Genomic DNA, 27,231 nt, shown 5'->3' on the forward strand with positions numbered 1-27,231 from the left:
TGAAGGAATTAACCTACTCTCGATTCAACTCAATTTAAACATCTTCTAGATTTGCATTACGGGATTTTTAGTTTCAAAGGGAGAACAAATTTATCAACAAAATTTTCTCTACATTTTGCATTGAACAAATTTTCTAGAAAGAAAAGAAATTTTTTTCATGGGTTTGACTTTGAGTATTGTTTTGATGCTCCAATAATGGCGAAGATAGTGAAGAAGCTCATATTTTCAGTGATTTTTTTCCAACCATTGGAAGAAGTGGCCTTATTTCCCTTTTATTTTCTTTTTAAAACTTGAGAACGAGTTTTTCTAGGAGGGATGGTATATGATGTAGTAGGATTAGGGTAAACTGGAGTATATTCATTTTAATTATGGTTTGTGAAATCATCTATTGACCCAAAATCTTAAGCTGATGGGTTGTGGTAAATTTAATTATATCAACACACTTTAACACTCTCCCTTACTTTTGAGTTTAAAAATTTATAGAAGACCCAAGAAGTGGATATCAATATTAGCTGGAGAGGAAATGACATTACAGGGGGTTTGAACATAGGATCTCCTACTCTGTTATCATGTTAAATCACCAATTGACCCAAAAGTTTAAGTTGATGGGTTATAGTAAATTTAATTATATCAACACACTTTAAAAATATGATCAAATGAATACTTGAATAATTGAAGTTTCCATAGAAGACACCTATTCATATTTATTGTGACAATAAAGCTGCTATTTCAATTGCTCACAATCCGGTTCTACATGATAAAACTAAATATATCGAAGCTGACAAGCATTTTATTAAAAAGAAGATTGATACAGGTGCAATGTACATTCCTTATCTTCCAACAATAGAGCAATTTGTTGAGGTACTAATTAAGACACTTCCAAAGAAGCAATTTGACAGAATGGTTGAGAAGTTGGCTATGGAAGATATCTTTAAGCCTGCTTGAGGGGGGATTGTTGAAATTCCTATTATTTAGCAGCAGTTATGTGTATACGTTAATTGTCAATATTTTCCTTTTGATTTGTTATTATCTTTTCTTATTTGTAATAGGTCTCTTTTCTATATAAGAAGACCTAAGTTACACATATGATGTATCCATATAGATCAATATACTTTATATCCTCGTTTAAGATGGTTAAATCCTTGAATAGTTATTTGTAGTTTTGTATTTAGATTTTAGTTTTCCTTCCTAGGTTTTTCCTAGTTTGTTTCCAATTGTCTATAAATAAAGAATTTCCCTCATGTATTCAATAAATTTTTATTAATAATAAAGACTTTGATTTGGTTCTTGGGGATTCTCTCCTTAATTCCTTAAGCTACACCATCCTCTTTCTTGAAAAAGATTTTTCCTTGAATGAAGATCGTCACATACATCAAAGTAGACCTTACTTAGTAAATTTGTGGTATGTGCCACATCATACTCTCCTTTTTTTTGTTTAAACTGAAACATAACCTTTCATTGATATAATGAAAAGAGACTATTACTCAAAATACAAGAAGCAAATGAACAAAGAATACAAAGAAACATAGAAACTAAGGATCAGCAGATGCACTCGGATATCTCAACTAGATAGACACAACCTTGAATAGTGTAATCAGTAAAAAAGTTTGATTGAGAACTCCACAAAAAAGCAAGTAGACAGGTAGAACCAAAACGATTTGTCCAAATCAGAGCTTTGTCATGGAAAACTCTCTGATTTCTTTCAAACCAGATTTCTGGGATTAGAGCTTTAACTGCATTATACCAAAGTATTCGAGCTTTAGGGGAAAGTAGAGGACCAATCAAAACTTGGAGACATTTTCTCTAATTGACTTTCCGAAGGCCCAAGGTAAGATGAAGAATGAAAATAACTTTCACCAACATTTGCTTGTATGAGAGCATTCAAACAGTAGGTGCTGTAGTTCTTCTCCATTAGCTTGACACAATGGACACCTAGAAGGAGAAAGGCATTTGTCTCCAAATTTGTGTTGAAGAGTAGCCAAACCATTTAGGGATCCAAAAAATAGAATCCAAATCATCGTGTTAATTCTTTTGGGGCTTTTGGATTTCCAAAGGCCTTGATGGCCTGATAAATTTCTCTGTCTAACTGGGTGAAGGAATTCAAATATTTAGATAAAGATTTAATCGAAAACCTTCCAGATGTCTCGAAAGGCCATATCCGGGAATCTGAATTGCAATTAAATCTTCTGTTTTCTATTTGAGACAATAGCTAGTGGAATTCTAAGATCTCTTCCTCTTTGAGCTGTCTTCTTAAATTTAAGTTCCAAGAACTCGTATTAAAATCTCAGTGGCCATTAATACTTCCATTAGGAAAAGAGGCCACACGAAATAGTCTTGGATAGTTCTCCTTAAAAGATAAATCTGAGCACCAAGAATCGGACCAAAAGTAGATGTACCTACCATCTCCAAGTTTGAAGTGTGCAAGGGACCCAAAATCTTTCCAAAGCTTGAGATGCTGATCCAAGGGCTTCTTAAACTCAGCCCAAACTTACCCGAAGTGTGCCAAAGACAAGGATCTGAACCGTGAATGCTTTTAACCACCCTACACCAAAGTGAATCTTGCTTCTTAATGAATCTCGAATTCCATTTAAATAAAAGAGCAATGTTTCTGTTTTTTAGATTGCCAATGCCAATACCACCATCATGTGTATCTTTCGAGGCACTTTCCCGTACTCACCTTGAAAACAAATTTGAAGTCTTGAGAGTTTAGTACTTTTCTAGGTCTCTCTCTTCTTCTTCTTCTTTTCTTCTTCTTTTTTTTTTTTTTTTTTCTTCTAAAGGAAACAAGACTTTTCATTGAATAAATGAAAAGAGGCTAATGCTCGAAATACAAGGAAACAAAACAAAACAAGAACTTGCCAAGTACACTTATAGCAATACATAGGACAATACAAGATAATTAAATTGGATAAATAGATACATTTCTGGTCGAGCACAAGTCTTAGAATATTCTGCAAATTGATTGGAAAGAAAATTCCAAAAGGAAGAAGCTTGAACTCCGACAACTTCAAAGTGATCGATCTAAGGCCAATGCTTGAATAATTCATTTGATCCCTTAGATGCTAAATGCCAATTTGCATCCAAAGAATCTTCTTTGAATAAAACCTCCAGGAAAACTCCAGCTCCAAGTGACCAGTAAAACCAAAATACTAATTCCAATCCATCAATACGGAGGCCTCCACAATTTACCGAATTATTGAACTTGCTACCAATCTTACTATAATCTATGTAAAGCCTTTCACCACGAAAAAAGTTGAAGCATTTCCATCGAATCAATTAAAACTAAAACCCGATTCTGAATTTGAAGGAACTTTTCAAGGAAATACGCTTGGAAATGACTCCTAGCCCTCAAGTGATACACACGAAAACCAAAATCTTAATTTCACCGAAGGAGTTAATTGAGGACAGACTGTACCCATGTGAAGTCCACAAGCTTTTAGCCAAAATGTTCTCTCTAGAATCGCGAGGACTGTATGCATTTGATAATTCTCAACCCATATAATTAAGAAGCCTCCTGATTTTTCAAGAGAAGCAACGAAAGACCAACCCACTTCTTTTGACCTCCAAATGGATTATATGAGAAAAGTGGCCACCTCTTCCTCCTCTGTCTCTTAAATAAAGAGCACAACAAAGTGCTGTTTATGAAGAAAATTTTCAACGAAATCTGCTTTGAACTATCTCCAAGGTCTCTAGTGCTCTAAGTGATAATTTTCATTGCATGCTAAGCAAATCATTCAGTATAATATTGAGAGGAATGGTGAGAAGCTATACCAAGTTGTAAACCGCAGTCCTTAAGAAGAGGAGAACTTGGAAGGAATTAACAAAGAATCAAGAAGAGAGATTTACTTGAAGGAAGCTGGGTACTTTGTTTTCAATAGGGGTTTGATATAAACCAGCAATATCATCACCAAAATGATCTTCAACCACATCAGGAATAGAGTTTGAGATCATAAAGTCTGGTTCCTCACTACTCACACTCACAGAAGAGTCAACATCCGAGTCTTCCTCAATAATTGGATAATTGGCAATTTGGCAACGAAATGACTGATCTACTGCAAGCTTGAGAAGGATGGAGCCTTGAACGTTTTCTCCTCAACTTGTGCTAACACAACTCTTCTAGGTCTCCTTATAACTTTGTTTTGAAAGATTTTTCGTCCCTTCCAACAACCGTGTCTCCATACCCATCCACCTATCTTGTTGACTTTGTGGTTGGGTTTCCTTGAATTCCCCTTGGTGTTTGCCATTTGAACTTTTGAACACAACACCTCGTGTTTTTTATTTATTTCCATATGATATATTAATTCTGTTAAATGATATTATCTGTTTTCTGCTTCCTGGCTGTTTTTCTTTGCCTCCTGGTTGTCTCGTGGTTTCAAGATCGTTTTCGTGTTTGGAGCTTGAGTTCCTGATGTTCTTGGCCTTTGGTTTCTTGTTATTGCCTCGAAGTTCTATTGTTGTCATTTTTAGTTTTGATCGTCAGTGCGGTTTTGTTTGGCCGTTTCTCGTATCGTATTTGGTTTTCTTTTGCTTTCTTTAGTTTCTTTTGGGACCATTGGTTTGTTTTATTTTGCTTATTAGATTTCTATTTTTGGCTTCTTTTGTTGCTTTCTTTCTTTCTGCTATAGGCTTTTTCTCCCTCTTCATTTCATCCATGAAAAGCTCCCTTTCTCGTTAAAAAGATAAATACATTATATGTTTGTTATAAGGAAAATATTAACATTGGTTATGTTTGCAGTTATTGAGTGCACTGGATTTGGTGGCAATGAAATTAGGAAAAAAGTGTATCGTGCAAGGTTTTCTTCCGTTACTGAAAAGGATATTCTGAAGGCTTTGGATAACCTTGTTCAACCAAATAAAAATGAGGCACTGGCTGTTGATGCACGACAAGAGATAGATTTGAAAGTTGGAGTCGCCTTTACACGATTTCAGACTACCTTTTTTCAGGGAAAATATGGAAACCTTGATTCCAGACTCATCTCGTTGGTTTTCTTCTATTTCTTGCTCACCTTCTTAAGGCATTTTATTACATATATATACATGAATAAATACAATGTGTATGTATGATTTTATCCATGTCATATTATTTTTATACAAAGCTTTTTGTGCATTGAGGGAAACATATTTCCTGCTATTAAATTCTCGCCTCTTCCAGATATTGCTATAATGTTTATTTGGAATTTAGCAATAGGTTTTGTTTTACACAATAACATATTTAACATTATAAGCTAGAAAGAGAATGGTGATTCTCTAATTTTGCCTTAAATGTAAATTTTCTTATTTGTCTTATCAATCAAGATGCTGGAATTTTGACTCGAACAAATCCTTCAGAACCATTTTAGCATAGTAGATTATCATGTTATCTTTATAGATCTCATAATGAAAATTGATCTTTACAACTCTTATGATCTTTTTTCCTTTGTGTCAATTGAGAAGAGTGATTTTTGTGACTTCTTTGGCTTGGGGTTTGGCTTTCTTACCCTCCTTTTGTAATTTCATATCTTCTAAAAATGTCTTCTTTCCCATCCAAAGAATGAGAAGAATGCACGGTTTCCAGATTTAATTAATAATGGTTATTTTTTCCTTTTTCTTTTCTTTTCTTTTCTTTTTTGTTTTTTGTTTTTTGTTTTTTGTTTTTTTTTTGTTTTTTGTTCTTTGTTTTGTAAATGATACCCACACTCACTTGCAAAAGCAAATAATGGTGGTGAATATTGGTGACTGTGTTATTGAGGTGTGTATGTTTTCTCATTTTGAATATGTTTCTCTCTGTTATAGTGTAGTCTGTATTTTTGATTTCCTATAAAAGAACGTTTTAATTTATTTAAGGAACCTTCTTGCGGGCGTGCTGTGCAAATTTTTTTCTTTGAGATGCATTTTCTTATTATTCTGATTAATATTACAGTTATGAATGTCAAGTTATAATGGTTGGCTTCACTTTCTTGTTCAAATTATCTACTGTCTCAGTAGTTTCTTGCATTCTTCCTTGATTTTCTTTACTTTAGCATGCCAAAGTATCTCAAGTAATTACTTTAAAATGTTGTCATCTTGACTAATTATCCCTACCTTTTATAGCTGTAATTATGCTGTGAAGGACAAAAAGTAATGTGATTGTACTTGACATTCTTGACGTTTAAGGCTTATAGTTGAAGTACTTGGTATTTAAGTTTTTGAACAATCTGGACTGGCTAATCATTATGTTATTCACTTGTTTCAGCTATGGGCCATGCCAAACTCCCACGCTTGGGTTTTGTGTACAGCGTCATTTGCAAATAACTACCTTTACGCCAGAAAAATTTTGGTCTGTGTGCCCTTATATTATGCAAAACGGCTATGAACTTAATCTGGACTGGGAACGGGGCAAGTTATTTGACTGTGATGTGAGATGTTTTAGCCTTGATAAACACTCTTAATCTGTTCTTTGCAATCCTTGCTGTCCTATACTTTTTCCCATGTTTCAGGTTACTGCAATGTTTCAGAAGCGAGTAATAGAAGATGGAATTGCAGAAGTAACAGAAATATCAGAGAAGCAAGAAAACAAAGTTCGACCCTCTGGACTAAACACAGTTAACCTTCTGAAGGTAGATAAATGACTGCGGTGGGAATTGTACCCTTGTAAAAGTTAAAAAATAGAATAAGATTTGGAAGGACTAGTTCTTGGGGTGTAGCGTGGCTTCCTAGATGAGCTACCCTTGTGACCAGAACTCCTCCTCCCACCCTTTATTTTTATTTTATTATTATTATTTTTGGGCATGTGTGTGGTTTGGAAACGAAAATTTCATTGATGTGATGAAATTACAACAAGGGTTCAATCCAATGGATTACAAGAAAAAACTTCTCTAATTGGTCATAAGATTAGTTAAACTACAGTTACAAAAGGGGGAGATCAATTTACACCAACTAAGAGATAGGAAAGTAATAGATGTGAGTGATGCATTATATTTGTAGTTTGTTCCTTATCAGTAAAGGCACGTGAGTTGCGCTCAAGCCATGTAGACCATGGGAAGGCTTGAACAAAATTGATCCCGAGGACCTGCTTTCCTTTGAAGTTCTGAAAAAAATTAGGTCAAGCAAGGCGTATGACGGTTTGAATCATATGCTTTGGAGCTATTGGCTAGCTTATTCAATTGGGAATTGTTTTTTTTTTCGAGGTTCTTGGAGTTTCTTCGGCCAAGGGCCATTGTGTTCTTTGGATTGTTGTTGTTTGGTTTCTTCACGTAACTTGATTAGAGGAATAATGAATTTTTTAAGGGTGTGGAGAGAGTTTGGGAGGAGTTTTGGTTCCTTGCTAGATCTAGTGCCTCGCTTTGGGTGTGCGTGTGTCTTTTTGTAATTATTTGCTAAGTCTTTTTTTTTTTTTTGGATCGGTGTTCTTTCTTGTTCTGTTAGGCTAGTTTCTATTTGGCTCCTTTATAGCCTGGCTTTTCTTAGGCACATCTTTTGCTGGTTTATTTTTCTGCTGGCCCTCTGGTTGTAATGAGGGAGGGTAATTTCGGTCCTCTACTAATTTTTTTGAGAGGAAAGCAAAAAGTAAGAAGGAAATTCACATCACTGACGTGGGTTATGGGCTTCAGCTTGGTTCCTACTAAATAGAAAGTATATAACCTTGGTCCCCTCAGCGTATGATGGCTTGGTAAAGAAATTGTTTCCTATGTTTATTGATTTTTCATTCTATGTAAGGTCTATACAAATAATCGATGACTTACTGATAGATAATGTTTTTTAAGTCCTGGCTGTACTAATCATTTTCGATTCTGTAGAGGCCGTGAAAGTATGAGTATTGATCATGTCCTGATTTGAAGGAATATGGGTGCTTGTTACGAAAATTTTCAGCCCATTATGCTCGTAAGCCTAAGATTAAAGCTCTGAACCACGAGTACTATTGATTAAGCTGAAGATTGCCTCCATTCCCCCTAAATGCTATAATATGCTACAATTTGTTTGTAGAACGTTCTCTCTCTCTCTTTTTAATAAAAAAATCAACTTTCATTGAGAAAAAATGAAAGAATATAAGGGCATACAAAAACACAAGCCCCCAAAAGCCACCCCCTAATGAATGGGTTTGCAACTAAGCATAATTTTGCCTAAAGAATAATTACAAAAAAGCTTCGAAGTCAAAGCCCAAAGCAACACATGAAACTTCACTAAGGACCAAATCTCACTTGGGTCCTTCTCAAGAGCTCTAAACACCCTTTTGTTCCTTTCCCCCCAAACATCCCACAAACCACAATAAACGACCCTTTTCTTTGAAAGGCGGATGGAGGATGAACTCCCCGATCGTCGATCCAATATCTCTTTCGCTTGCTAACCGGACATCAAACTCCTGCAAAAGGTAAGTCCACACAGACCCCATAAACTGATAGTCCCAGAAAAGGTAATCTAGGTTTTCCTCTGCCTTTCGACAGAGAATACAACAGAAAGGACTCGTTAACGTGGATCCCTTCTTGGCAATCCTACCCAAGGTGTTCATACGGCTAAGCAAAACTTGCCAAGTGAAGAACTTAATTTTCTTTGGTATCTTAATCCTCCAGACCACATCAAAGACCGACTCAGAAATAGGAGAGGGATCCAACAACGACCTAAAGAAAGATTTACAGGAAAAGCCCTCAAGAGGATTAGGCTTCTAGACACAAATATCCTTTCTCCCCTTTCTGAAATTGCACTCATCCAACAACGAAAGAAGAGAGGTAACCTCCGTCATCTACCGATCGGATAAATGATGACGAAAACTGAAAGAAAAGGAAACAACGTTTCTCGACCACAGCAGAAAGTTAAAGACCATACGATTTTTGAAGGAAGACAAGTGATAAAGACAAGGGAACACTGAACAAAGAGGACTATCCCCAACCCACTGATCTTCCCAAAAGTAAGTATCCCAACCATCCCCCACGATACAATAGACCAAAATGGAGAAAGAAGGGAGCTCTAACACGATGCCTTTCCAAAAGTTCCAGTGTGTGCCTTTAACCCCCTTCGCCATCCAGACAAAGGGATGAGTTCCGTATTTACTACCAAGAACTCTATGCCACAAGGATTCGGGCTCAACGGCAAAATGCCATAGCCACTTAGCCAACAGAGCTTTGTTATGAAGTCTTAAATTCCCAATCTCCAAGCCCCCTTGGTGCATCAGGTGCCCCACAACCTCCCAACTAACCAGATGAGATCCTTTACCTTCATCCGCACCTTCCCACATGTATTTCTCAATACTTTTGCAGACTGAGCTAGGGGCCCTAAATAGTGAAAGATAATAAATAGGGATGCCACTTAGCACAGATCTGATCAACATGAGTCTCTCCGCCTTGGAGAAGTAACCTTTTTTCTAAGAGTCGAGCCTTTTTCGGATTTTCTCAGTCATGGGATCCCAAAAGGACAAAGCTCTCGGATTTCCTCTCAAAGGGAGACCAAGATAACGAGAAGGAGAAGTCCCAACGTTGCAACCAACCTCTCTAGCCCACCTATTAAGCTTGTCTGCTCGCAGTTAATACCCCGGATTTGATATTTTCTCCTATTAATTTTAAGCCCCGACATGCTTCAAAAAACCCCACCATGTGGTTAAGGGTCGAAAAGGAATTCTCATTCCCGAGCTGAACAAGATTGAATCATCAACGAACTGAAGATGGGATAAAACGACCTCCCTAGTCGCTATCCTGAAGGGTTCAAAGATATTTCCTTCCACTCCTCTGGAGATAATACGGCTTAAAACATCCACCATAATAACAAACAAAAGGAGGGATAATGGGTCCCCTTGTCTCAAGCCTCTAGAAGCTTGAATTGATCCCTTAGGGGTTCCACTGATAAGGATAGAATAGTGCACATTCCTAACACTCCCCCACATCAACATTCTCCATTTGAACCCAAAACCTTTCTTCTCCAACACTTTATCCAAAATATCCCAATCGACATGATCATAAGCCTTTTGAAAGTCGAGCTTGAAAATAACTCTCTCCCTCTTATTCACCTTGTAATCTTCAATGGATTTATTGGCAACGAGGACCTGATCAAGAATCTATCTACCAGCCACAAAAGCACCCCAAGTCCCTGCAATAGTTGAGGGGAGCACTTTCCTCAGACGATTTGCAAGAACCTTAGCCAAAATCTTGTAGACGCTAGTGATAAGACTAATGGGCCTGAACTCCTTGACCCTATTAGCATTCTCCTTTTTAGGGATTAGACACACAAAGGTTTCCATCATAGTCTTATTCAGCATGCTTCTCTGGTAAAACTCTCTGAAAACACCTTCCAACTCCGCCTTAAGAAAATTCCAATTATCTTGGAAAAGGGCCATAGAAAAACCATCTAGACCCGGGGACTTTATTCTATCACACCCAAATACCGCCCTCCTAATTTCTTCCAAGGTAAAGGGGGTCGCCAACTCCTCATCCTCAGCGGTCAAGATAGGACTCCAATCAATACCACTAACAAACAGTTTGGCCCCAACCGCAGAACTATACAGCTTGGAGAAGGCCGACAGGACCTCCTCCTCAATCTTTGTCTTTCCTAGTGCACTCCCGATTCTCCAAAATCAGTTGTCCTATATAATTCTTATTCCTTCTACCACTAGCCACTCGGGGAAAAAGGTGGTATTGCAATCCCCTTCCTTCACCCATTTAACCTTAGCCTTTTGGCCTCAGCTAATTCGCTCTTTCCTAATCACTTTAGCAAGCTCCTCTTTTAAAACAAATCTCTCCTCCCTCTAAGTACTTTACAAGTAGCCTTCCACCTCAACCTCATCAATCTCCCCAATTCTTCCAAGAATCTCTTTCTTTCTTGTCGAAATATCTCCAAACACTTCTATGTTTCAGGTCTTAAGCTTTCCTTTTAGAGCTTTTAGCTTACCCATTAGACGGTATCCTTCCCACTTTCATTGACCAGGCGTTTTCCACCAGGGGGATATGTTGGTCTTAAAGAAGGGGTGCTCCAACCACACATTCTCGGAGCGAAAAGGACTTGGCCCCCATGACTGAGCACCAGAGTCCAGAATGATAAGCTAGTGGTCCGAGGTAATCCTAGGCCCCCTTAATTGCCTTGGGCTGCCAAATTTGTCCACCCTACTCTTAGAGAGTAGAAATCTGTCAATTCTCGTCGCTGCCCCACAATTGGCCCATGTAAATTTTCCATTAATCAAGGGAGGGTCAAACAATCTGCTTTCACCAATGAAGGTATTAAACGCTCTCATGGAACTAGTAATTCTGTCACCTAACGCTTTTTCCTTGGGAGAACGAATGACATTAAAGTCCTCGACTCCACACCATCTAGGACCACAATACCCAAAAAGGATCCTAATCTCTTCCCAAAAAGCAACCCTCCCCCTAGGTCTTGAGGGGCCATATACCCCAGAAACTCAGAAATCTTCACCTTCTCTGTCAAGAACGAGAAAGACAAGGAGAAGTCTCCCTTGACCACCTCCTTAGCCACACAAGATTTAGTGCTCCACATCAACAAAATACCACTTGAAGAACCATTTGAATCAAGAAACTCCCACTCCACCCTCCTACTCTTCCAAATGCTTGCAATCCTCCCAAAGCAAAACAAATCTCTTTTTGTTTCCATTAAAACCATAGTATCTGGATTTTCTAGCCTAAGCACCTCCTTCACTAACCTTCTTTTAACTTTTCCTTCCAACCCTCTTACATTCCAAGAAACTATTTTCAATGTTGGACCGAAAATTGCCGCACCTCCTTGAGCACTTTCTTGCTCCCATAATTGACCGAACTATCTAACTTTTTAGCTTGTTGCTACTCTCCTTCACTCTCCCTTTATCTGCACCCGAATTCTCCAAACCTTTTGAAGCCCCTTCTCCACCCTTCGCCTCTACCGAGTGAATATCCACAGAAGCTAAGAGTGGCCCAACCTTTGCTAACCTCAGCCCCCAAATCTGAGCTTGCCTGAATACCAAAGGGGATAGGACTAGAATAAGATTCTCCAACAACTCCTCCATTGGGTAAAGGCAAACCTTCTCCCCTTGTCCCGTCACTTGTGGCCTGGACCATATGGTTAAATCGGCCACTTTCCCATAAAACTTAGTGGCAAAAAGGTTAAGACACATCCTGAGTAAGAATAAGGATGTAAAAAGATGGGATAGGGAAGAAAACTCTCATAACTAGTAAGCCCCTTACCCCCTCCCAAATAGTAAGGAAAGAAAGGCAAGTTACATTGAGAAACGATCCCGTCCCCTCCCTCAACAAACCCCAACCCAGAATGAGGAAGTGATACCAAAGAAAGAGGACTAACTTGGCCTGTAGAATCGGCCATGATGACCACTAGATTGGAGAGAGAAGAAGTCCTGCAATAAGGAACTAACGGCAGGTCCCTGTCATCCATCGAGATCACTCTTCCCCCTTTCTGAGACGAGTTCAACGGAGCAAAATCTGAAGGTGCTTTACGAACTGGCACTCCCTTTTCCATCTTGGGACTGGCCTGAGCCTCCTTCATACCCTGCGAAACGTGGCCCGTCGCGCCCCCTGATGGATGGGAGGGTGTTGACTTCCTTTCACGATCTTCTCTCTGGCCATCCGTGACTGAAACTGGGCTAAGTTCTAGCCTTCTCTCTGCAGTGCGAGGAGAATAGACACTGAATGTCGTCCTTGGACCTTCGATGCCCGAGTCCCCTCCTTTTTTGGTGTCTACGGGAGGAGTAACGTCCCTGGTGACTTGAGTGGCTGTTTCATCCCCCCTTTGGACATCTTTACCAAAATTGTCCCCTGTCAACTTGAGCGACATCTTCAATCGAGTACAAATCCTCAACGAACACTTCCCCCGTGTTTTCGATCATCGGGGTAGAAAGAAGGGAGTCATCCTCTGAGTAACTCACTATGGATGGATCTGACTCGAGCTCCTCATCGTCAAAGGCTATACCCGAAGGCCCGACCCTAGCAGCTTATTCCCAGCCCATGCCTTGGTGATCCTTAACCGGGCTGGACTTTTGTGGCTCGAAAAAAGGCTGGAAAGTAATTGGCCCACTATCTTGAGCACTACACGAGACTAAAAAGCACGACACTTTAGTTTTGGCTGACGTGTCCGCTTCCGACAGATGTCAGACACTTGGACACTCTGACACTTGTTGGACAAGTATCGGACACTTGTTAATGCAATAGATGTGTTAGACACTAATTGTACAATGTGAAAATAGGACCAACATTTGGTAGACATGCATCAAACAACTCTTATATATACTAAGTCACTAAAATTTGAGAGCGAAATACATCAAATTGATTTTTTAAGTATAGAAATGAATAAATTCATTAACTTTGAATTTCCTTCGTGTTTAAAGATGATATATAGTTTAAAAAATGTATGTTTCAATAAATGTGTCCTTGTCGTGTCCAGGTCTAAATTTTTAGAAATTGACGTGTCGCTGTGTCAATGTTGTGTCGTATCCATGCTTCTTAGACACGAGGAAAGTCCACTCTTTAACTTACCTTTCAATAGATTATTTGGAGTTATGGGCTTAGAATTTACACCCTTTCTATTGAAATGGTGTTTTAGCCCTAAGGGTGTTTTAGTCTTTTTCTCAGTGCCTACTGTCTAGGGTTTCTCTCTGTTTGGTTATTTATATTTGTCCTATGTTGAGTACTGTGTATCAGAAAAATTAAAAGAATAAAAATTCTCCTATCGTGGTTTTTCTCCTTGATCTAGGGTTTCCACGTAAATCTGTGTTTCTTTTCTTCTCTTCTTTTCAATATGGTATCAGAGCATGGCAACGAAGCCTTGGCCGTCATTGATGAGAACAAACCAGAGACTCCAACAGAAACCTCCACTGGAACGAAGGGATCCATGAACATTGAAGTTGCTGCAGCCATAAGAAAAGCCGTTGAGCATTACTTTCATGCCGCTATGCCTCAACTCCTCAAATCCATGTCTGATCCAACCTCCAGCCAGACCCGACCCGATCCTCATATTTGTAACCAGTGGACTACCGTTGCAGACTCGACCACCAGAGCTCTTAGACCCGATCGGCACACAGATCCGAGCTCCTCCACGATGCACGGACCAGTCGATTACACGAATCCTGCCAGACCAGCAATCGACCCATCTGGATTTTTTGCCTCAGATCCGATTGACCCATCTGGAGTCCGACACCAGCGATCGACGCACGGTCCTACCGACTTCCACCAGATTCTACCTCAGAACCCCCCGATGCACGGGAAACCATCATCCTCGGGATTTTTTGCTCAGGCTGACACCACCGCCCGTGACTGGCGGTCTACAGCCGATCTCCAGCCCTCGTTTTCAGGTCAGCTGTCGGCCCTAGCGTATGTTTCAGATCGCTCGTGGACGACCCAAGCTGCTCAGCCGGTCCAACCGGTCCAGCCGGTTTAGCCGAACCAGTATGGTTAGTCAGTTCCCAGCCCTTCTTTTGGTCCGTCCTCGAGCCAAAATGAAGCTATCTTTCCAGGGATTTATGGACAAAACCAACCTATGGCAAATTCTAGTGGAACCGTTGGTTTTGAACAGCAGTTGGCCAACTTACAACAGCAAATATCGACCCTTAGATCCACGACAAATCCTACAACTGGTTTTCATCCACATTCAGACTTCTCTTTATGCTCAGAAACATCGGTAAATGCTTACTCTAATTTACCTGTTGCAAATATTATGTCTAGTTCTGTGGGAAATTCTGCAAGAATGTCTATTGGTGAGAAACTTAACGGTGAGAATTACTTTTCTTGGTCCCAATCAGTAAGAATGGTCCTTGAGGGACGTCACAAGTTTGGGTATCTAACTGGAGAAATACCAAAACCAAACCTCCGTGATCCCCAGGAACGTATATGGAAAGGAGAGGACTCTCTCCTTCGCTCAATTTTGATAAATAGCATGGAACCCCAGATCTGAAAGCCACTTCTGTACTCAGCCTCCGCTCGGGATATTTGGGAAGCTGTCCAGAAGCTCTATTCACAGAGGAAAAATGCCTCACGTCTTTATACCTTGAGGAAACATATTCATGAGTGTAAACAAGGGACTCTTGACGTAACGTCTTATTTCAATAGATTGTCCCTGTTATAGCAAGAAATGGACTTATGCCGCGAAGTCGTGTGGAATTGTCCTGTTGACGGAGTTCAGTACTCAAAGATTGAAGAGGCGGACTGGGTGTATGATTTTCCAGCTGGCTTAAACCCTAAATTTGATGGTATCCGAAGTCGGATTTTGGGACAGAGACCAATATCGTCTCTAATGGAAGTATGCTCAGAGGTCAGGTTAGAAGAGGACAAAACTAGAGCTATGAATGGCACTAGCAACAACCACTTAGATTCTCCTGCGTTTGGAGCCAAGTCTTCGGGAATAGAAAGCGACAAACAGAACGGAAAATCCCCACCAATCTGTGAACACTGTAAGAAACCGTGGCACACCAAAGATCAATGCTGGAAGTTACACGGTCGCCCCACCGAATGGCGAGCAACGGTCTACGAATGATAAATCAAAAACCGGTCGGGCCCTTGTCAGTGAAACAAGGGATGGTACATCATCAGCCACCAACCAGGTAGAGTCAAGCATGGTTGGAACCAGCAATGTCGCGCAATCAGGTACTTCTCAGTCCTTTAGCTTCTTGGTCGAAGGGGATGAATCGTGGATCCTTGACTCATGAGCAACGGACCATCTAACTGGATCATCTGATCAATTCCTCTCGTATTATCCAAGTGCGGGAAACGAGAGAATACAAATTGCAGATGGGTCCTTTGCTTCCGTTGCTGCGAAAGGTCACTTATCTCCTATTCAAGGGTTGATTTTACAGAATGTCCTGCATGTGCCGAAGATATCTTATAATTTGCTATCTGTCAGTAAAATAACCAGAGATCTGAATTGTAATGTCGTTTTCTCATCGGATAATGTTTTGTTTCAGGACCTGAGCTCGGGGAAGACGATTGACATTACAATTCAGAGATCTGAATTGTAATTTCGTTTTCTCAACGGATAATGTTTTGTTTCAGGACCTGAGCTCGGGGAAGACGATTGGCATTGCCCGGCACAGTAGGGGGCTCTACTTCCTCTCAGAGGATGCTTCATCTAGGAGTTTATCTAGCACTTGTTTACTCTCTTCCCTTACTATTTTTGAAACTGATTCCTGTTATGGCATTTTCGTCTTGGACATCCGAATTTTCATTATATGAAGTATTTATTTCCCCATTTATTTCGTAATGTTAATATTTCATCTTTATCTTGCGATGTATGTATTTGTGCAAAACAACCTCAGGTGTCTTTTACTTCCCAGCCTTATAAACCGTCCCAACCTTTCCACCTGATACATAGTGATATGTGGGGCCCATCAAATATCACAACCATGTCGGGTAAACGGTGGTTTGTCTCCTTCATAGATGATCACACTCGTCTTACATGGGTGTTCCTTCTTACGGATAAGTCTGAAGTGATTACAGTCTTTCAGCACTTTTACACCACGGTCGAAACCCAGTTCAATACCAAAATTGCTATCCTTCGGAGTGACAATGGCCGTGAGTTCGTTAATCAGTCCCTCCGTGAGTTTTTAAATTCTAAAGATATCATCCACCATAACTCTTGTGCCTATACCCCACAACAAAATGGGGTGGCCGAACGGAAAAACCGTCATCTTATTGATGTTGCTTGGGCTCTCATGATTCCTGCATCCATACCCTCGTACCTATGGGGCGATGTTGTACTCACTGCAGCCCATCTCATTAATCAAATGCCTTCCCGTATTCTCAAGTTCCAGACTCCCTTAGCCCATTTCAAAGAATCCTTCTCTTCTACCCGGCTTTTCCCAGATGTTCCTCTTCCGGTTTTTAGGTGTACAGTGTTTGTTCATAATCATGGTTCCCGCAGTAAATTCCTCCTAGGGCTAAAAAATGTGTCTTTGTTGGGTATCCGCTCCATCAACGGGGCTACAAATGTTATCAGCCATCTTCTCGAAAGTACTTTATCACCATGGATGCTACCTTTCAAGAAGATAAACCTTTTTTTCCTGTTAATCCTCTTCAAGGGGAGACTTCGAATGAAGAGACTAACACGTCATCCACTTATTCCATTCCTGTAGACTTGTTTCTTGAACCAATTCCTGACACTAATCCTGGCTCTCCCATTCCGGACAATCCTATCCTTCCTACAAAACAAGTTCCTTGGATAACCTACTATCGGAAGAATCTACGAAAGGAAATAGTTTCCCCTGTTGCTCCACCGGAAAGTGTTCAAGAGTCAGAACCAGAGACAACTCAAGGTAACCATATTCTTGATAATAATAACTTTGTTGAAAGTAGTGCAGTGAACACTAACGATGCAGTGACTCTTGACAAAATTAGGGAGGATGAGAGCAATGGATTTCCTCCTGATGATGTTCAGGAGACTGAAAATGTGCTGCAGATGAATACAGAGGAAAAAGGTAACAAGACCAGTGAAATTGATGCCACCCTAGACTTACCAGGGAACAAGGTCCTACACCAAGTATTCTATAAAAAGCTTCTTATCTTACAGTAGCTTGTCAACAAGATTCAAGGCTTTCACCACTAGCCTGGACACTGTGACTATCTCGGGAAATGTGTACAAGGCTCTGGAAATTCCTGAATGGCGAGCTACAGTTATGGAAGAAATGCGGGCACTCAAGATCAACAAAACATGGGACCTAGTTGTTCTTCTTAGAGGTCACAAAACCGTCGGGTGCAAATGGGTGTTCACAGTCAAGTACAAATCTGATGGGACTCTCGACAGATATAAGGCCAGATTAGTCGCGAAAAGGTTCACTCAAACATATGGGGTGGACTACTTAGAAACTTTCTCGCCAGTGGCAAAATTCAACACTATTCGGGTTCTTCTCTCTGTTGCTGTGAACCTAGACTGGCCTCTATATCAGTTGGATGTAAAGGATGCATTTCTAAATAGTGAGTTGGAAGAAGAGGTTTATATGACCCCTCCTCCAGGGTTTGAAGCACAGTTTGGGAGTCAGGTGTGCAAGCTAAAGAAGTCTTTGTATGGTCTGAAACAGTCCCCTAGAGCCTGGTTCGATCGGTTTACTACCTTTGTCAAAATCCAGGGGTACATTCAAGGTCACTCTGATCACACCCTGTTCACTAAGAAGTCAGCATCAGGAAAAGTAGCAGTGTTAATCGTATACGTTGACGATATTATTCTGTCAGGGAATGATTCGGTAGAAATTGACAAGCTGAAACAGAAAATGGCAGAGGAGTTTGAAATTAAAGATCTTGGTTCCTTGAGGTACTTCCTAGGCATGGAGGTAGCAAGGTCAAAGGAAGGGATCTCAGTATCTCAGAGAAAATATACATTAGACCTTCTACAAGAGACTATGATGACTGGATGTAAACCTGTAGATACTCCAACAATAATCTGGTAAACTCAGTAGACGACGTACCAGTGAACAAGGAGAGATATCAACGTCTTGTAGGGAAGCTGATATATCTCTCGCACACCAGACCTGATATTTCATATGCTGTGAGTTTGGTAAGCCAGTTTATGCAAGCCCCGTATGAGAGACACATGGAAACTGTTAACCAGATTCTGAGATATCTAAAGTCAACACCTGGGAAGGGCTTGATGTTCAGGAAAAATGATAGAAGATGTATAGAAGCCTACACTGACTTGGACTGGGCCGGTACTACTACTGACAGGAAGTCAACCTCGGGGTATTGTACCTTAGTATGGGGAAACCTCGTTACATGGAGGAGTAAGAAATAGGGTGTCGTGGCTAGAAGTAGTGCCGAAGCTGAATACAGAGCTATGAGCTTGGGTATCTGTGAGAAAATTTGGTTGAAGAAGGTATTAGTATATCTTTATCAAAAGAGTCATGACCCGATGAGACTCTACTGTGACAACAAGGCTACTATCAATATTGTCAATAACCCTGTTCAGCATGATAGAACCAAACATGTTGAGATTGACCGACATTTCATAAAAGAGGAACTTGACAACGGTAGTATTTGTGTTCCCTATGTTCCATCCAGCCAACAGATTGCGGATGTTCTGACTAAGGGCTTACCTAGACAGATGTTTGACACTTGTATTAGCAAGTTGGGCCTCATTGATATTTATGCCCCAACTTGAGGGGGAGTGTTGAAATGGTGTTTTAGCCCTAAGGGCGTTTTAGTCTTTTTCTCAGTGTCTACTGTCTAGGGTTTCTCTGGATCTGTCTCTTATACACATCTAGATGTGTATAAGAGACAGGTCTAGGGTTTCTCTCTGTTTGGTTATTTATACCTGTCCTGTATTGAGTACTGTGTATCAGAAAAATTAAAAGAATAAAAATTCTCCTATCGTGGTTTTTCTCCCTGATCTAGGGTTTCTACGTAAATCTGTGTTTCTTTTCTTCTCTTCTTTTCAATACTTTCCTTTGTCCGACCCACTTTGAAAACTAAAAGACGACCCATCAGAATCCTCAACCCCCAAAGCGTTCAATCTTCCACCCGCCCCCCTTAACCACATGAGGTCTGCTCCCCTGGTCCTTCAGTCTTGAAGATAGACACAAGGACACCGTCCTTGCAGAAGATAGCATGTCTGTTGTACCTTTCCGATCGTCTTCCTTCCTCCTCCGATCCACTCATAGTCTCACCGGAAAAGAGATGTCTTTGTGGTTTGCTAAAAAAAACAACCAGAATAAACCCATCTTTATTACCTGCAACCTTGAACCGGACATCCTTAATCCACCGGTTATCCCCTTCATGCACTTCTTCCTCGATCAAACCTCCACACAAGTCCACCTAAGCAGATGTTAAAAGCTTTGTTATGATAACCCTTCATGCACTTCTTCCTCGATCAAACCTCCACACAAGTCCACCTAAGCAGATGTTAAAAGCTTTGTTATGATAAAAGGGGGAACATCAAGCGCTTCTGTTATTTTGTGGAATATTGCGCTCTAGAGGAAGTCAAGAGTTTATAGAGATGCTAAGAGTCTTTGGGGAGATGTGATGGGAAAATGGCATCAATGGCCCATTTTTAAAGCCCCAAATGAGATTTGGCCTAGGTTTTAAAAATCAATGATTTTTTATTTTTTGTTTATGTCAGCATTGGGTAAAATTACAAAATGGCAAACTCTTAAAAACTTAGGTTTTTTTTCATTTGATTTGTACGCAGCCGCTGTCGTCGATGCTTTTTCTTCCTTCTGCTATTTTCCCACCTTCTTTCTTCCCAATTTTCATTCTTATTTCTTATGCGATTTTCTGATAAGATTTCCTTCCCACCCTATTTTCTTCAGTTGTCCTCACTTTTCAGTGATTTTTTCTGTTTAAATTGACGTTGTCTTCTTCTCGAATCAAAGATGTAAGTTGGAGCATGAATCAGACCGAGAGGAAGAAGCGAGAGTGAAACCAAGAAACAAGAGGAAAAGTGAGAGAGAATTCAAATGAAGGAAAAAACTACAAAATTGACGAGGAAGAAGCTAGAGGAAGAAGCAACAGGAAGAAACGAGAGGAAAAAGTGAAAGGAAGAAGCAAGAGGAAGAAGCGAAAGGAAGAATTCAAAAGAAGGGAAAAAAAATGAAGGAGAGCAATGTGAATTGGGGAACGAGATGGAAAGGAACGAGATGAAGGAACGAGAGGAAAGAGCGAGAAATCTGGGTTGCATCTCGCCTCGCACTTGTTTTGGAGTTAAAACGGTACTTTCACACATAGCTGACGTAAGCAGAAGGCCAAATTTGGAGTGGGTCCTTAAATAGGAGCCATCCGTACAAATTTCCCAAGATGTGATCTATGTTTCTTAGGAGTTTATATGTATATATTTTTTAACTGACTTTCATCTTTTATTTTTAACAGTTGGAGCCCTTTTTAAGAAGCCTAGTTATGGGGTGTCTCTCTCTCTCTCTCTCATTTATCTTGATAAAACCTTTATTTTTCATTAAAAGGATAAATAAATTGAAGAGAAAAATTGTGAAATTATGTTTGTAAACTTTAACAAATCTTCAGTAGGAAATGTTGTGTTATGATCTAATATTGATTTAAATCTCTTCATGTTTTATTCAGGTTGCTTCAAGCGCACTAGGATTTGGACCTCAAATAGCAATGCAACTTGCTGAACGATTGTATACGCAAGGTTTCATCAGGTTTTCTTTTCATTCTTCTCTTTTTCCTGAATTTATTTCCAGTTGGAAACCTTTATTTATTTTTTTTGTATTTAATATGTTGAAGGCATTTACTTTCTAGTTCGATTGTCTTTTCCTTTTGGGGGTTCTTTTTTCTCTCTGTATATTACATTCTTTCAATCTAATTTCATTTCCCTTTAGGAAAAGAATTATATTTCATTCTCCCAATGTCATATGATTTTCTTTGAAAAAAGGGGGAAAAGTTGTCTTTATCATTCTATCTAGATTCTTTGCTACTGAGACTGATGGTGTTATATCTCTGAAAGGGAGGTCACCTATGGACTTCTTAAATGATGAGCTTAGTGAACATAAATCCAGTGGAGCACAAATGAAGAGTAACTTTATGCCCTTGTAGTACATTAAGGCAATGTGACTGTTGAAAAGTATTTCTCTCTTATTCTTTTTAGATAGAAAGAGTTTAAGTACCCATTACAAATAAGGAAAATGAAAATTTTGGACAGTGGGACCACTGGAATGGATGTTATTGTCAAAGACTCTAGCAATAGTTGACTTAGTTTCTGAAATATTGCTGAAGAAACACATATCCAAAGAGAAACTAACAGATCTGGAAAAAAAAAAGAACACCAAAAAAAAAGCCTAAAAATCCAGAAAACAAAAAAAAACAAGTGAAATCCGACAGATGACAATGCAGACGAGGATGACCAGTGGTGACTGCTCACAAACAATTGAAGAGACCCAAAGAATCTACGACCAACGAGTGATATCGAGCGAAACCAGTGGCTGAGATGTGATGTCCGATGGAGATGCAATCGACCGGCAGTTGAGATGCGATGTTTGACAGAGATTCGAGAGAACGGTGGCGGCAAAAGATCAAAGATGAACGACCGGTGGCGGCAAAGCTAGGGTTTTTTAGGATTTTAGAAAATTAGAGTTTTTAGAGTTTCAAAACATTAGGCGTTCTAATACCGTGCTGAAAAGTATTTTTCTCTTGTTCTTTTTAGAAAGAAAATGCTCCTTAAAAATACTCATTAAAAATAAAGAAAATAAAAATACAACAAATATAACACGATAAATACAATGAAGGTATCAACAAAAAAAGGAAATAATCAACCACGACATTATCTTGTCGCTGTCAGTAAGGAGTGCATCTTGTTCACTAGTTAGTCACTGATGTTTCTTTGCAAAATATAGTGTATATACACACACACGTTTGTAGGAAGCTCATTATTGGATCAATTTTTTCCTTTCAATAGCGTAGGCTGATGCACTCATTTCTTACCGGTTCTTATTAGTTACTACAAAAGGTTTTGAGAGCCTAATGAAGCTAACACGGAACACCTTGGTTCGAAACGTTACTTTTGCATGTGAATAAACACATCGATGCAAGTGCTCTCCAACCAATCCTTGGTGTTAACACCTTGGTTCGGATCTCGACCAGAGGGTCCTTTTTGGTTGGGTCCCATATTTGTATTCTTTGCAAGAGGGTGTGGCTTTGCCTGGGTGGTTTGTGTTGTTTCTTCAAGGTGTTTGGTTTTAGTTTTGCCAGCTCTCGAGGTTGTAGAGAGTCGATCGAGGAACTTCTCCTCCATCTGCCTTTTCGTGAGAAAATACTGCTTCCGTGGCAGGTTGAACTTCGTGGAGTAGAGAGAGTTCTTCAAACGTTGTTTGATATCTTGTTAGATTATCTGTTTCTCTTTCGGCCTCAATTCCTAAGCCTTTTTGTTATACTCCCTATCTCATTATACTCGACTGGAGCCCTTTTTTGTAGCTGGCTTCCTTTTTGTGGATTTACCTTCTTGTATGCTCCTTTATTCTTTCGTTAAGTTCTCAACTTTTAGGGCTTTTATAATTATATGCTCAGACATGGTATGTCTTTTGTCTTTACTTGAGGAGTATAAATTTAGGTTTGGGAGACGGATTTGGAGTGTGGAGTCCCACCTCTTTGAAGGGATTCTTGTGTAAATCTTTCTTTTATAGTTTGATAGACCCTTCTCTCGTGGGTGAGTCAGTCTCTCTCCTCTTTGGAGTGTTAGGATCTTTAGGAAAATTCAGTTTTTTACCTGACGAGTTTTACATAGCTGTGCTAACACTATGGGTCGGCTTGCGAGGAGGTTACCCTAGTTAGTTAGACCGTTTTGCTGTATTCTCTATCGGAAGGCGGAAGGTGGAGGATAACTTAGACCATATTCTTTAGAGATGCGAGTTTGCGAGTTCTGTTTGGGATTTACTTTTTCCTGACATTCAGGTTCGTGCTAGCTCGGCAGAGGGTTACCAGAGATATGTTGATTGGGGATATCCTAATCCATCCGCCCTTTGTGTGAAGGCTCGCTTTTATGGCTTGCTGGGGTATGCGCTATTTGAGCCCTTTTCTGTAGTAAGGTTTCCTTTCTTTTATATGTTTTTTATTCTTTCCTTTATTCTTAATGAATTAATTAAAAAAATAATAAGTATTATGTTTTTTTTTTTAACAGAAGAAATATTTCATTGATAAAATGAAATAAGGGGAGACCCCCAACACAAACAGGGGATTACAATAAAGATTTTCAATTGGAAACTAAATAAGAAAGATTAAAAACCTTAAAAGGGTGCTTAGATTTGCACCAGTACAAACCAGTAGATAGAACCAAATCTATGAAACTAGGAAAACAAGTAGAGGAGTTTCTAAAGAGATGCCTATTATACTCTCCCCATAATGTCCAGAAAAAAGCACGCAATATAACCAAACAGTCTTCTTATTACCATTAAACGGATGGTCCACCAAAAGAGATGTCAGGTTATCAACAATATTGTTAGGGCAGGTAAATGACCAATCAAAAGCATCAACAATAAGTATTATTATTCTATTTGCTTAGCCTTCTCCGATGTTTTAAAAAAACCTTCTCGGATGCGCGGCTAGGCACACCTAGCCCAAGGCGAGGCTCACAGAATAAGGCGTGCCTCAGGCACACGCCTTTTGCGAAGCCCTATGGCTCAAAGCCTTGGGCCTCAGAGCTTCTTCATTATTTTTAACAAATAGTAATAATTAAGGGTTTTCCTTCTTTATTAACTAAAAGAATCAAGTTTACTAAGCCTAAATGCATAATTTCTTGTGTGTGGGGTCTTTTTTCCCCATATTTCCACTTCAACTATGATTTCTCTTTTTAATGTAATATTTTTATATATAGCGCGCAACACACAAAAAAAAAAAAAAAAAAAAAGGCCCACGCCATTAATGGGAGCCTCTTGTAAGTTTTTTTGGTTTGTTTAGTTCCTTTTTCTTAAGCTACCATTTTTTGTTGGTCCTTCTCTCTGGCACTTCTTTTTTTCGATCGAAAGTGTGTATTTTAATTTTTTTTTAAAAAAAGGAAAATAGAAGGGGGGAAAAGAAAAAAAGAAACACTTGTTCTTATTGTCATGTGATTGGTAGGTAGCAAGAACAGAAGAAATTAGTAGACAAATGCACCCTTATATGTTTCAAGGTTTGAGAAGTGATCTAAATGTAATCAGAAGAAAAAAAAAAATCTAGACAATATGCTTCTGCTCAATTCTCTTCTTATCTTGTTTGAATAATCTGAGTCATTTTGTCTCATGGGTAAGAGTTATCCTGAGTTATCTAAACGATTTGGAGACACTTGAATGGGCTACACTTTCTCATCTTTTATCTTTGGTTAGATTACGTCCTCTACTTGATGCTTGGTCTTGGTTGTTGGAGCCATCTTCTTTTTCTGTTAAATCTCTTATGGATGATTTGTGGGTAGGGTTGAGCCTCTTGACAAGGATTTTTCTTCCATTATCTGGAGGGATCATTATCCTAAAAAAAAATCAATATTTTTCTCTGGGAGTTTGGTCTTGGTGCTTTTTAATATTGCTGATGGGTTACAGTGTTGGATGCCGTATGTCTCTTTCTCCCTCTTGGTGTATCATGTGTCAATGCTACTCTAAGACTTTGTCTCATTCATTTGTGCATTGTTCTTTTGCTTCTCGTTTTTATATTTTGGAAGCATTTGGTTTGGCCCCTGACTTGGCCTAATACCATCTTTGATATTTTGGCATCCCTTTTGGTGGGTCATCCTTTTGTTGGTACTAGGAAGCTGGTTAGGTTGGCTATCATTCATGCTTATCTTTGGAATCTTTGGGATGAGCGTAATGGTCGGCTTTTCCGGGATTCCTTTTCCTCTTTTGATAGATTTTTGGATGCTTTATATTGGTGCAAAAATAAGCACCCATTTACTCATTACTGTTTATCTTATCTTATCTCCAATTGGACATGTTTCTTGTAATTCGCCTTTTGGCATTGGGGTATCCCTTATTTCATTAATCCATGAAAATGTTTATTATAAAAAAAGAGTCATCTTGAGATTGAGAGTTCGAGCCTCTCTCACCCCATACTACTTTAATATTCTGAAGTATTTTTATCTTTTCCTTCAACTCGTTCAACATTTTAATTCCTTTATATCCTATGCTTTTAAATGTAATCTGAAGACCTCTTTCTATGTTTATTTTTGTTTCTTTTTTTTTTCCTTTTGCCTTCTTATTGTAGCTATCCACGTACGGAAAGTACGGCTTATCCTTCTTCATTTGACTTCAAAGGCACTCTACATACCCTAATGAAAAATTCAGAATGGGGTGACTATGTACGGATGCTTCTATCTGATGGATACAGTAAACCACGATCAGGAACTGACGTAGGTGATCATCCTCCAATTACTCCAATGTGTTTAGCAACTGAAGATATGCTAGGGAGAGATGCTTGGAGATTGTACCAATACGTGTGTCAACACTTCATTGGGTCTCTGTCTTCTGACTGCAAGTATATTAGGTAAGGAACTTTGTTTTATTTGTTTCATTATTTAAGATTTATTAGATCTCAATTACAATGCACAACAATGGTGGAATACTTTGTTGGAACTAATTTATGGTTTGTGCTATATATCAAGGTAAAGTTGGAATTGTATTGATAATTCCTCTTTTCTTACATTACAACAATACATAGGTCTCTTAAATAGAAGAAAGACCTAAAACATGAAAGGAAAAGATCCTACCATAATAATCACATTCTATTTTTGGTGTTAAGAAACAATGTGACAATAGAAGGAAAAATTGTAGAATTTTTGGCAATGGTTTTGGAGCTGTTAGAACAGTTTACTGGGTTTAAAATTAAGGCAATTTGTGTGACTGTTTGATAATATTTTTTTTAGCCAAGTTTATAGCATTTTCATTTTCTGCTTTTAATATTTTGAAATCGTGCATTTTTATTCTTCTTTTTGTTGTTTCCTAATACACTTTTAGAAATGGTTTTGAAATCCTAATCAAATATAAAATCTTCCAATATTTTATCTCAGATTAACTTTAAGAGGAAATCCGGAAAAGGATGGATTTTTTAATCTGATTATTGAAAAGATACTGAAAAAGCAAATTTTCAGTAATGCTCTGTCTCTTTCTTGAAAGACTATTTGAGCGTGTCTGCTGAAGATTGTTAGCCACCATTCTTATCAACAATACTGAATGTCTGTACTGAAAAATGTTTCATACTTTCATTCCTATTTTTGAACCAGATTCCTAACTTTAAACAAGAAATAGATTTTTCATTGATCCATGAAAAGAACATTCTGTCTCTTTCTCAAATATGCTCCATATTTTAGACTTGAATTTACATGGTTAATTTCAAAAGTAATCTGCAGGAAACTGGATCAGATTTTTTGTGCTTGTGGGAAAATGATTACAGCAACAGAAATTGAAGTCAAAGCTCAAAAGAGAGTTATTGTGGTTGGAATGTAATAGAGCCAGACTAGGACTTAAAATTCTTGTCACGATTAGTAAACATAGAAATAAAATTAGAATTTTCATCCATTAAGGACTTCTAATATAACTATGATCACCTATAAACTAAATCTCCTCGAAATTTGAAAAAGAAGCTAACTTAGATTGCTGAAAATTCTGCAACTTGTTACTTTTTTATGTCTATATTTTTTAATCAATTATTCACATTTGAAACTGCCTTTGAAGGACGAAGATACAGTTTTCAATAGCTGGAGAATTATTCAATTGTACTGGGTCACGTGTTATAGTAAAAGGATTCACCTCCATTATGCCATGGTTGGCAGTAAATGAAAAAAAACTACCTCAGTTTCTGAAGGGAGAGAAAATTGAAGTTGCAAGAGTGGATCTTTATCAGGTAGCTCTAGTAGCTTCTGAAAGCATTACTGAATTGCTAACAACTTCCGTGCATTTCATGTTATTTCTGTATA

The 27,231-nt window shown here is 38.9% G+C and overlaps 1 protein-coding gene across 2 annotated transcripts in view; it reads left to right on the forward strand.

The window, feature by feature from the left end:
* Positions 1-27,231, forward strand: part of LOC120080502 (DNA topoisomerase 3-beta) — a 42,084-nt gene that overhangs the window by 10,917 nt on the left and 3,936 nt on the right. For both annotated transcript variants that reach the window (XM_039035177.1, XM_039035186.1), the window contains 6 exons: positions 4,736-4,979; positions 6,212-6,374; positions 6,456-6,575; positions 20,925-21,004; positions 25,524-25,802; positions 26,990-27,158. In XM_039035177.1, the coding sequence (XP_038891105.1) occupies positions 4,736-4,979; positions 6,212-6,374; positions 6,456-6,575; positions 20,925-21,004; positions 25,524-25,802; positions 26,990-27,158 (1,055 nt within the window). The remainder of the gene's footprint in view (positions 1-4,735; positions 4,980-6,211; positions 6,375-6,455; positions 6,576-20,924; positions 21,005-25,523; positions 25,803-26,989; positions 27,159-27,231) is intronic.

The sequence above is a fragment of the Benincasa hispida genome, chromosome 1 (genome assembly GCF_009727055.1).
Source record: "Benincasa hispida cultivar B227 chromosome 1, ASM972705v1, whole genome shotgun sequence".
Taxonomy (NCBI): Eukaryota; Viridiplantae; Streptophyta; class Magnoliopsida; order Cucurbitales; family Cucurbitaceae; genus Benincasa; species Benincasa hispida.